The following is a 12,023-nucleotide window of genomic DNA, read 5'->3' as shown; positions in this document are numbered from 1 at the left end:
TAATACAGGCATTATTTGATCATGGTTTTTTATTCGTCTACAAACGTTTTCAACCACTGCACCGCTGTGGAAGTTTGAAATAAACGTTTTCTTCAATTTATGTGTGCAACAATGATGTCAGCTAGCCTTTCAAGAGGCTATCAGATTTGAACAAATTTGCTTTGCGGGCTACGCTGTAGGGGAAAAAAAATTGTGCTTTTTTGCGCTAGCCTTAATAGCTGTCAATTTTGCGCACTTTTTTTCCTTGCTTTTATTTATCTGAAAACCCTTTTTAATTAATAAAAATATTGAATTCCTTTTGCCATAACTTTTCTCATTAACGTTTGTTATGATATTTGAATTTCTCTAGAGTAGGAAGTTCCGAATAACGTTTTGGTTACCATAACTTTTATTGAATTGCTTCAATATGTTTGACAGAGGTCGGAGCGGGCTGAGTTAAAGCGGGCACATAAGCTTCCTGGTTTTTTTTAAAGACTTCTTCTTTTTTTACTTTAATAGTTAATGGAAGAAACTGCAAATAATTACCGTGATGAAAAGAAGTCTGAGAATAGTGGGGCAATCAGGCTTATCATGGCCGCAAATTTCACTTGGTTTTATGTTGATTATTGACAAATTTCTTCTTGAAATTCAAAGTTACTCTTGAAATAAACGAACTTACTCAGCTACTTTTTGATATGATTAAAGAGTAACTTCGTTTCTATAAATGAAGTTAATGCAACTACTGAGAATTACTGTGACGGCTTGTCAAAAGCTGTAGTAGTCCTTAATTTTTGTAAAACGACATGGGAGATGGAGAGTAAGATATATAATTTAGGTCAAATTAGACAAGTTAATTAGACGCTTGAGTTAAGCGTACTTTCTTAAAGTGATATTGTTTGGCAGGCGCCAGAGAGGTGATTTGAGTGAGATATCTTAGACAAACAAATTGATGAACAAAACATATTGAGCTCTCGATATATTTCGTTTACTTAGCAAAGTTGTATTTGAGCATCAGGCCAAAGTCGAAATGAGGGATTTAAATTTAGAAGAAAGTTAGAGAGCGAACATTTAAAGTGAACTAGATTTTTTGATCAAAATTGGAAATTCAATTTGAAATAAATGAAAGTGCGACTTAGAATTTGCAAAATCATTGGAATCTGAAAATTTGTGGGGATGTTCCCCTGATGATTGTCCACACATAATAGGGATGCGCGGCCGGTTACACGTTTTTGATCTGAGTTATTTAAGTAGAGTTCTGTTGATTTAGAGTAAACAAAAAGGCAATTTATCAGTTTTTCGAAATACCACCAAGCGGATGTTTCCCGCCCCCTCCCCCATGGAGGTTATATTAACCGGACGTTTACCAAGTTTTATTGGCATGTACACCCAATGGTACTCTCAGGCTGGTATACCTTTCGGGCCAATCCGACCAGCTAACTCCGAGCTATTAACACCGGAAGTGGTGTGATTTGAAGGTTTTCGATATTTTGAGCAGAAAAATGACTGTTCGAGTATGATATAAGAGTAACTAAGGGTTGCAATGGGTATTAAGTCCAGAGTAATGTAGCACATGATCATGGGTAGGGTTTAGGAAGTTGTGGGAGAAATTTATTAGCATTTTGAAATAAGAATAGGCAGTTTTCACTAAAAAAGTTAACACTGAAATTGAAATAGTAATTTCTCTAAAAGTTGAAGTCGGATTGACCTGAAATTTGGGGGATAGACTAATTTGGGTACGGGGAATCCGATTTTGAGGTCGGATTTGATCCCCTAACAACTTGAACGGAACTAGCGCACGCCCGTGCTGCGGAACGTAAAATTTGAATTGCTCGTGGAGTATTGGTAGTAACCCTATGATTTTTGGAGGGTTAGCGTAACTTTTCAAGGGCTTTTGGCTGATGATATTTTCATTCCCAAATTCCGACCGGAAGTCGGTGCTTCGGGACGACCCGAGTGCCGAAAACCGGAAATTGGCTTTTTTGAGCGGCCGAATGACTTTGAAATGGTAATAATATGACAAACTGAGACAGTTAGTGACAAAAAATAACCACCCCGGTCAATTTTGACGACCTCGGATTTTTCGGGTTTCGGCACCCACGAATCGTTGAAAAATTTCAAATTGATAACGACTCGCAATGGCTGATCCGTTGGTCATGAAACTTGGCACGCAAGTTGGTGGCACCCAATAGTTACTAGAAAACTTTACCCGAAGACGTTTTGACCACTACTTCGCAAGTTATTAAGTTCTGAAATTTGGGGTCATCCGGGAGGTCGATGAAAAGTGTGCGCAGTGATTGCTCGTGTTTTAGTGGGAGTTAGGACGTGAAATTTTGTGGGTAGGGGAAACTATGGTAGGACTTTCCGTGACGATAATTAGTTTTATCAACTTGACCCCTAATTTGGACGGATGACTTTTGGATGACCCCTAGAGGTCATATATTGAGCTTTTACGAATATTAGACTTTTCGGCGGTTTTTAACTGGTGAATTGCATGAAATAGTTTCAAAATTAGAGATTACAATTGATCTTTGGTTTAGGGTTGAGCTTAGTTATTTATTCAACACTTGATTTTTGACAGGGATTGATTGCAGCTAATTAATTTTATAGCGGAAATAGAGGTATAAGAACTTTTCAGAGCAACGTTCAATGTTTACTAAGCAAACACTGATTGACATGTAAAGTGCAAATAAGAGATAAAGTGGTGTGGATTTGTTTACATAAGAGTCCAAAGGTCGTGTACTTAAGATAAGGAGAATGTTGAACAATGGTTGGTAGCAGTTGAATGACATAGCTTAATTTGATATTGGTTTACTTGCATGGCAAACAAAGCCCTCCTACAGGATTTGACAATTTCAAGTGTAAGTTTCAATGTTTACTTAAGAGATTAAGGTTTGTTCGCTTAAGATAAGAGCGTATTGGTTGAGTATAAATTGAAGTAACACGCAGAGAGAGAGAGAGAGAGAGAGAGAGAGAGAGAGAGAGAGACTTTAGAGAATTTTGCGAGTATTCAGAATTTTGGACACAGTACAGATTTTTGTACAAGCGAGAGAAAATAGTTGGTTTAGTGGGACTAAACTTTGCAAGCTAGTGTGAAAAGCAGGGAAGAGATTCAGAGTGAGACTCAAATCTGGAAGTTTGTAATTGCAAGACCAGTTGGGATACTGTGAGCGGTTTTGATTTAGTTCATTTGGGAAGTGAACCGTGTATATTGTTTCTATTATTATTTTAATTACTATTATAAATTGTCTCAGATTTGTCCATTCCTATGAAGTGCAAGTAATTTTCTTACATTTGTTATCTCTATAACTAGAACTGATATTGCGAGCCCCTTTGTGAATTAACTTACTTCAAGGCAATCTAATTTGCAACAGCATACAAGAGTGGAAGAGGGGAAATCGCAGAGTAACAAAGTAACGCTTGCTTCACCAATTCAAAACCTTTGGTTTATTTTATTTGATCGATCTTCTGGGCGACAGAGTCCCCTCACTGTTGAGCCTAGTTAAAAATTCAGAAGACGACATTGGCGCTCCTGGGTGGGCTTCGCTTCTTTGTTACTTTTTGCTGTGGGTTATTGTCTGATTAATTGCAGAGCGTGCGATATTTTTCGTCGGAGAAACTGCTGAGAGCACACCAAAATTGACTTAGTTTGATTATGTTTGGTTATAAGTTGGTGAAGAGTTTTCCTTCACCAGGCTACGAAATTTGGAAAGATTGGCGTGAACATTATTTGAGCACTGGCATGAAGCTGGGATGGACAGAAGAAGATATGATGAAGTGGTTGCCTACAAAATTGTGTGGGTGGGCTTTGAATGCAGTAAGTGATTTACCAAGAGTTTATTGGCGGTCGACTCCAAGGAAGGAAGCATGGACACTGACCGAGACCCTGTATCAGTTTGACATACGATTGTCTGACAATCCAAATTTTTATGAGCGAAGCTACAATTTGTTTGTTAGAGGAAAAACGGGAAGTAGGGTGGAATTCAGTGAAACCAGTGGCACTGTGGATCAGAGAAAACGACAGCAGTGTTCTCAAAGGCAGTTAATTCATACAAGAAGTAGCGCTGGCGTTTCTTTAATTGACCAATTTTGGCAACCTGGCAGAAGTTCTGAAGGGTTTGGCATTGGGTCCAGCTATGGTTTGTCAAAAAGAGGAGCTTTCGGTAAAGATCTGTCTGGAGAAATGGAAGATAAGAGAATTGATGAAAGTGGTAACAGAACAAGAATTTCAGGTTACAGCGATGAAGTGCAAACAGGAACTGAGGCAGAGTTTACGAAGGAATTTTGCGGTCAAGTAAATCAAGAAATTTGTATAGCAGTGCTAAGCGATTATCAAAACAGTGATGAAAAGTAAATTCCGACAGAAGAAAAAATCAATGAGCGCAGAGTTGAGTCTTGTGGACCAGATGAGCATCATGCAACGGATATGGATTACGTACTGTAACCAGAGTCTGAGGAGCTAAGCGATGAACAGTCGGATGATGAATATCTGTTTGAAGATATTTCGGATACAGATTTTTCGGATGTAGAGGAATTTGATGTCAACGATGCGAGAAGCGAGACAAGTTTTGCCGCGAGTTTGAACTCAGTAGCATGCGACAACGTAACTGCAATAGCGAGCAATTTTGGTGGTGTTGTCAAAGCTAGCAGAGACGATATGTTGGGAGCCTGGGCCTTGATGGAGTTAAAGACATGAGGTGCGGACCAGAAGTTCTTCAAAGCCGCCCACATGGCTGATGAGACACAAATGTGTACAACTGAAAATACTATGGACACTTTGGAGAACTGGACAAGTCCAGGAGGAATTGATCAGCTGTTGATATCTGAAACACAGAAGGGTCAAAACGATAAGGCAGCAGTTGACCGAAGTAGTTTTGCTCAGTTGGGAAAGGAGTTGGAGGAATGGGTGCAATCGCAATTGCATGAAAGTCAGCTATATGATAGAGTTTCTGTCGAGCCAACAGATGAGCATCAAGTGGAAAATGCTGGAGTTGACAGAACAGGGAAAACCGATGAGATGTCAAAGGCTACAGTGTTGCAGATATGGGTTCATGATGATCAACAGCCTAGGAGGGAGGACTCTTGCGGGTTTTCGATGGAAGTTAAGCAGAAAGTGGAGAGAAGGATTGCATCACGATTTCCAGAGATTGCAAGGCTATTGCTGGAAAACCGATCCTTAAGCCGGAAGGAGAGGTGGAGCCGTTTGGAAGCATCAGGACAGCAGTCATGGCTGGATTACAGGAGAAATGGTAGCTACAGTGGAAGAAGAGGTGGGCATCCATTCAAGCATCAGAGGAAGAAGGTTTTCGTGTACAAGTGCACGAGTGTATGATGAGGGACAATGACAGCTAGGTTATTAAAGCCTTTTTACCCAATTGTTGTCTACATTGTTTTAATCTATTTTTTCGAGACAATTTGATCAAGCACTATAGCCGAAGACATTTTTTTTTAAAAAAAAGATGATTTAGGGAAATGTATAGTTCTGGTAGATCTATTTTTAGATTTTTTTCACTTTAGTGATTTTTAGTTTCCCTGGGTAGATGTATGTCAGAGGCAACAGAGTTTGATCAAAAATCAATGTTGATGAGTTAGGTAGTATATGTTAAAATTTGAAAATGAGAAATTGTTTTCTAATCTGATTTAATCAACAGCTATTCAAATTTTGGTGCAGTTAGTTTACATTAACCCGGAGCTAAAGGTAAGTGGTTCACTTCACTAGCTCGGCAGTTGTTAAACTACGTAGGAGTAGGTCAATCGGGTCACAGGATAACGGCTTGCAATTATTCGGGAGAATAATAATCTCGGAGGGAGGAGTGTAGTAGTCCTTAATTTTTGTAAAACGACATGGGAGATGGAGAGTAAGATATATAATTTAGGTCAAATTAGACAGAATAATTAGGCGCTTGAGTTAAGCGTACTTTCTTAAAGTGATATTGTTTGGCAGGCGCCAGAGAGGTGATTTGAGTGAGATATCTTAAACGAACAAATTGATGAACAAAACATATTGAGCTGTCGATATATTTCGTTTACTTAGCAAAGTTGTATTTGAGCATCAGGCCAAAGTTGAAATGAGGGATTTAAATTTAGAAGAAAGTTAGAGAGCGAACATTTAAAGTGAACTATATTTTTTGATCAAAATTGGAAATTAAATTTGAAATAAATGAAAGTGCGACTTAGAATTTGCAAAATAATGGGCATTCCCAAATCTGTTACCCTTGACTTTTTAAGTTATGTTCATCATTGGAATCTAAAAATTTGTGGGGATGTTCCCCTGATGATTTTCCATACATAATAGGGATGCGCGGCCTGTTACACCTTTTTTGATCTGAACTATTTAAGTAGAGTTCTGTTGATTTAGAGTAAGCAAAAAGGCAATTTATCAGTTTTTCGAAATACCACCAAGTGGATATTTCCCGCCCCCCCCCCATGGAGGTTATATTAACCGGACGTTTACCAAGTTTTATTGGCATGTAAACCCAATGGTCCTCTCATGCTGGTATACCTTTCGGGCCAATCCGACCAGCAAACTCCGAGCTATTAACACCGGAAGTGGTGTGATTTGAAGGTTTTCGATATTTTGAGCAGAAAAATGACTGTTCGAGGATGATATAAGAGTAACTAAGGGTTGCAATGGGTATTAAGTTCAGAGTAATGTAATTTTTCAGGACATAAAATTTTGTGGGTAGGGGCAACTATGGTAGGACTTTCCGTGACGATAATTATTTTTATCAACTTGACCCCTAATTTGGACGGATGACTTTTGGATGACCCCTAGAGGTCAAAATTTGGGCTTTTACGAATATTAGACTTTTCGGCGGTTTTTAACTGGTGAATTGCATGAAATAGTTTCAAAATTGGAAATTACAATTGATCTTTGGTTTAGGGTTGAGTTTAGTTATTTATTCAACACTTGATTTTTGACAGGGATTGATTGCAGCTAATTAATTTTCTAGCGGAAATAGAGTTATAAGACTTTTCAGAGCAACGTTCAATGTTTACTAAGCAAACACTGATTGACATGTCAAGTGCAAATATGAGATAAAGTGGAGTGGATTTGTTTACATAAGAGTCCAAAGGTCGTGTACTTAAGATAAGGAGAATGTTGAACAATGGTTGGTAGCAGTTGAATGACAGAGTTTAATTTGATATTGGTTTGTTTGCATAGCAAACAAAGCCCTCCTACAGGATGTGACAATTTCAAGTGTAAGTTTCAATGTTTACTTAAGAGATTAAGGTTTGTTTGCTTAAGATAAGAGCGTATTGGTTGAGTATAGATTGAAGTAACACGCAGAGAGAGAGAGAGAGAGAGACTTTAGAGAATTTTGCGAGTATTCAGAAGTTTGGACACAGTACAGATTTTTGTACAAGCGAGAGAAAATAGTTGGTTTAGTGGGACTAAACTTTGCAAGCTATTGTGAAAAGCAGGGAAGAGATTCAGAGTGAGACTCAACTCTGGAAGGTTGTAATTGCAAGACTAGTTGGGATACTGTGAGCGGTTTTGATTTAGTTCATTTGGGAAGTGAACCGTGTATATTGTTTTTATTATTATTTTAATTACTATTATAAATTGTCTCAAGTTTGTCCATTCCTATGATGTGCGAGTAATTTTCTTACATTTGTTATCCCTATAACTAGAATTGATATTACGAGCCCCATTGTGAATTAACTTACTCCAAGGCAATCTAATTTGCAACAGCATACAAGATTGGAAGAGGGGAAATCGCAGAGTAACAAAGTATTGCTTGCTTTTCACCAATTCAAAACCTTTGGTTTATTTTATTTGATCGATCTTCTGGGCGACAGAGTCCGCTCACTGTTGAGCCTAGTTAAAAATTCAGAAGACGACAAAAGCAATAGAAAATTTTGCATGAAATGTTTGAATCATGTTGGACTTTTCAGAATACTACTTAATGTAAGTTTTGAATTACAGAAGTTTGATGTGCTTTGACAACAGGATCTAGTTGCTTAGTGTAAGTTTGGCCAGAGAGATAGCGCCTTGAGAATAGCGAAAGAGTGAGGGAAAGAACTACAAAAGAAACAAAAATTTGAGCGAGTAAATTAAAATGTTATTCCTTCAAGACTGGTTCGGTTTCAGTCCTTGTACCATTTCACATTAGTTGCTCCTCCCTAATAATCATTAAAACTCTTTTTTTTCCAGGTTTCGTTGGAAAATCTATCCTTGAGAAACTCCTGCGAAGTTGTCCGGAAATCGACAAAATCTACATGCTTGTAAGGGCAAAAAATGACGTCACGCCAGAAGAAAGAATCAAAACAATGCTCGACTTGCCTTTGTTCGAGCGAGTGATTTCGGAGAGAGGACTGGACAATTGTACGGAGAAATTGATCCCGATCGAAGGAAACTTGACCGAAAAGAATTTGGGATTCTCTAGTGACGATGAAGCGATGATGCAAGAGTCTAATATCGGGGTGGTGATGCATGTAGCGGCTACAATTCGATTCGTGGAGCCAATCAAGTCAGTTCTGATCGCATCTTTCAATTTTGGTTATCAAGTTTTGATAAATTGACTGAAAGTTTCTTTTCATTGTGACCGATTATTTAACATATTTTTAGATTGGTATTTCACAGAAAGGATTGACAAATTTTACATGATAGTCTGCTGTCCTTTAATTATAAAATGAACGAGAATGCTTCTGGTGTATTTGTAATTAAAACATGCTCAAATTTGTCCCCTCCCTTATAGCGACCGTTTTGTCCGTTTTTGCAGTTAAAGTTCGTTTTTATATCTTAATACTTAGATCGCAAAAATGGTTGTGAGCTTGATACGACAGTGTCTGAGTTTTCATTGCATGTTCATTTTTTGGAAATCAAAATTATTTTTTGGAAATCATTTTTTGCAAGCCAAAATTGAGTAATGATGGAAAATAATTTCAAACGCTGTCACATTTTCGTTGATAGTTTGAGGGTAAATAATTTTGGAGCTTTATTTAATTCGAGATCAGAAATCTTTTTGTAATGAAATATCACGATTGAAAAATTTAGTTACCAGTAAGTAAAAGTGAAAAGTATAATAATTTCTTGCTTTATGTAATCAAAAACTGAAATCACGATGCAAAAATCTCAAAAGTCCAACGAGTATAATCTGCATGGCACAATCTTTAAGACACTTTTCCGTATTATGAAAAACATTTTTACAGTATTTCTTTATATCTAAAATCATCCAATAAAAAATCAAATGAGGCTCAGATGATGACGCAATGCGAATCTGTGTCATATCTGGAGCAGTTCCAGTAACAGAAAACTCGTTGTTTTCGAATCCCCAACCAATACCTGGCCACACCAATTGCTGTGATCTCAGACCATTGTTCCTAGAGCCTAGCTAGAATTGAGTACTAAAAGCTAAAGCCAGTCATTAACCAAAGCCACAGCGTACTCCAGAACCAAACTTGATCTCGACACGCTGAAACCGCCTAGACACTTTTAAGATAATCCCTTAGTCTTGAAGCTGAGTTTTCACAGCATGCACAGCACAACGCACCAGCATAAAAACTAAGATAGGGAAATTGTTTTGTATTAATTGTTCATTAGTCATCGTAGTAGACCCAGTTTTGGTTTTAGTTACTAGTACAGTTATAGGCACGTGATGTGTAGAAAAAGAGGGAAATAAAACTAGCAAAACAAACAGAATCAACAGTAATAGCCTTAGCTAACGACTTTTCTTCTTGTAACCCAACAAAACATTGCAAAAGAACTGACTTTAGCAGTAAATAACGTGTTATTGTGTCTTGCGCTTAAAATATTTTTGAGCAGTAAATTATTACTGTTTTGTATTGAAAATTATAATTAAGCTGTATATTACTTGCTACTGTGTCCTGTGACAATGAAATATTGGAGCTGCAATTCAATTGTTAAGAACCCAACTTCTGGTATTTCAACTCCTGAGTACAAAGGGCAAGGTCTGACATCACTTTATGGTTAAATAATTTTGCATGAAAAAGACTTAGACAAATGTCTCTGTCATCGAATTGTGTCCGTATGGGATTGATCTGGTATACATATAGAGATCCTGTATTGTGTGATCTGTAGCCACCCAATTGAATTCGATATTTAAAAAATTAAGATTAGCATATAGTCAAACGAACTGCAATGCAATGGTAAAAACGTATCGGATTTGCAGTTTTAAAAGCGCACTGCAAAAACAAAACACCCTGAAAGATTTTGAACGGCTGAAACAAAGTGGGTGGTTTAAAATTACAAACATGGGAGAGCAGCCGTCAAATTTGGTCCGCCGACCAGGAAAAAGGAAAACAAACTGTTGTCCAAGCTATCAGTCAAACTGCAAAAGGTATTGATGAACAAAACACAACCCCGTATTGTAGTTCAAAAATGCAAAGACAATTAGGTTAAGTGCATTACCTTTTGAATAGCAAAACTTAATTCAAGCGAATAAAGCAAGGTAGAGATTCAAACGGCCGCCTCAAATCAATGGCAAAATGACTTGGTCAGAGTGTCTGGGCCATTCGGAGAGACAAATTAACAATTTGAAAAACCCCTGGAAGGAGAAACAGCCAGAAGAGTTTGAGCTCACCAAGGAGAAATATCGACCAAAACAACTCAATAGTATCTATCAGCAGATACTGCAATTTGACAACAACATTGAAAATTCTGTGGGCAAGAAAAGTGAGATGAAGCAAAATCCAGAAAACTCCAGTGAACTCAAAACCAAAAAAAGAAAAGATGCTTTCAAATTGTGAATGCGCGATGATAACCGTATATCCATGGACAACATACAATGTCAATTCAGCAAAGTAGTTCAGTTCTAAAAAACAGTGATCAAGAGCCACCTTGAAACAATTCACAGTCATTAGATCACGATTATTCTCTTTCAGCTGAGAATGGTAATGAAGACGAAGACAACAATTCAAAAAACTCAAGAAGGAAGTAAAAGGAAACTAAGAATTTTGCTTCCTTGAGGGATGATTTTTCGTCCAAGCTTCGATTAAAGAAAATAAAATTCGGGATTAAATGGAAGGATCTTGAGATAGAGATGCATTTTTTCAATTTTTTCAAAAAAAACGGTGCACTAAAACTGGAGTACCAAACGGAAGCCCTTAACATAAAGGAGACTAGAAACACGGACGTATTCTTATGGCTTGACAGATCTTATTTACATGAAAGAGCATAAAACATAACTGCGATTGTTCCAGAGAAGAGCCAGAAAACAGTTCCACAAGTATTGTAGAAGATTGTTCACGCAAGCGAAGGTCATCAAAAAGAGAGCGTTACGGTTTAACCCAGGCTTAAGAAGACTTTGTGTACGAAAAACCCATTGGAAGAGGTCAACTACCCAAACATAAAGTTCGAAATCTCTTTATATGATAATCCACTAGAATGGCCGAAATGGCCAACTATGTTTGTCGCCATCGTGCACCGACGTAATATTTCTGGCTCAGAGAAATTGAGCCACTTCAGTTTTAAGTTGCAAAGCTTAACCAGCGATATCGGGCAAGGGTTTTTTGAAGTATTCTTAGATCTTTTTGTTGAAGGCCAGCCTGAGACAATGCGTAAACAACAATTTATGAAAACCCACGATCCGCACGTTTTATTATATTACTAAATAACGATAATCAATTTTGCCAAAGTTTTGAAGCAAAGCAATTAAGACGGCGATTTACAATCAAATGCAACGTTTCTCGATGTGATAAAAAAATTGCCACTAAATATCATAAAAAAATTATGGATGGTTTTGTAGACGATTGCCAGGAATATACAACTGTTCCGATTTTTCATTAAAATGATTGGGAAAACTGGCGTTAGTTCATGAAGGATTCTCAGCGCTTAAACAAGAATGCCAGAAACAAGACAGACGCAAAGCCAGAGGAGAAAACCGTTTCACAAAGACATCGAAATTCAGTGCCAGTTCCAACGTTAAAGAAACAAAGTCAACGCAAAGCAATCAATGTCCACTAGCTGATGGCACCCATCGTTTTTAGAACTGCCAACTATTCGAGTACATGAATTTTATCAATCGATATGTAGCAGTCAGAATGCAACGCTTATATTATGGATGTCCGAGCAAATGAGATGC

The 12,023-nt window shown here is 37.6% G+C and overlaps 2 protein-coding genes across 2 annotated transcripts in view; both read left to right on the top strand.

Annotated features, from left to right (window-relative positions):
• LOC142343159 (pre-rRNA-processing protein TSR1 homolog) overlaps nt 1-12,023 on the top strand; it is a 392,765-nt gene that overhangs the window by 141,039 nt on the left and 239,703 nt on the right. The window lies entirely within an intron of this gene.
• The window catches only part of LOC142351991 (fatty acyl-CoA reductase 1-like), a 39,687-nt gene that overhangs the window by 3,829 nt on the left and 23,835 nt on the right, over nt 1-12,023 (top strand). Inside the window, exon 2 of the mRNA XM_075404292.1 lies at nt 8,135-8,450. Within this exon, the coding sequence (XP_075260407.1) occupies nt 8,135-8,450 (316 nt within the window). The remainder of the gene's footprint in view (nt 1-8,134; nt 8,451-12,023) is intronic.

Source organism: Convolutriloba macropyga, chromosome 1 (genome assembly GCF_964194025.1).
Source record: "Convolutriloba macropyga chromosome 1, txConMacr16.3, whole genome shotgun sequence".
Taxonomy (NCBI): Eukaryota; Metazoa; Xenacoelomorpha; order Acoela; family Convolutidae; genus Convolutriloba; species Convolutriloba macropyga.
Note: the sequence above shows the minus strand (reverse complement) of the source record. Positions and strands in the feature narration are given on the sequence as shown.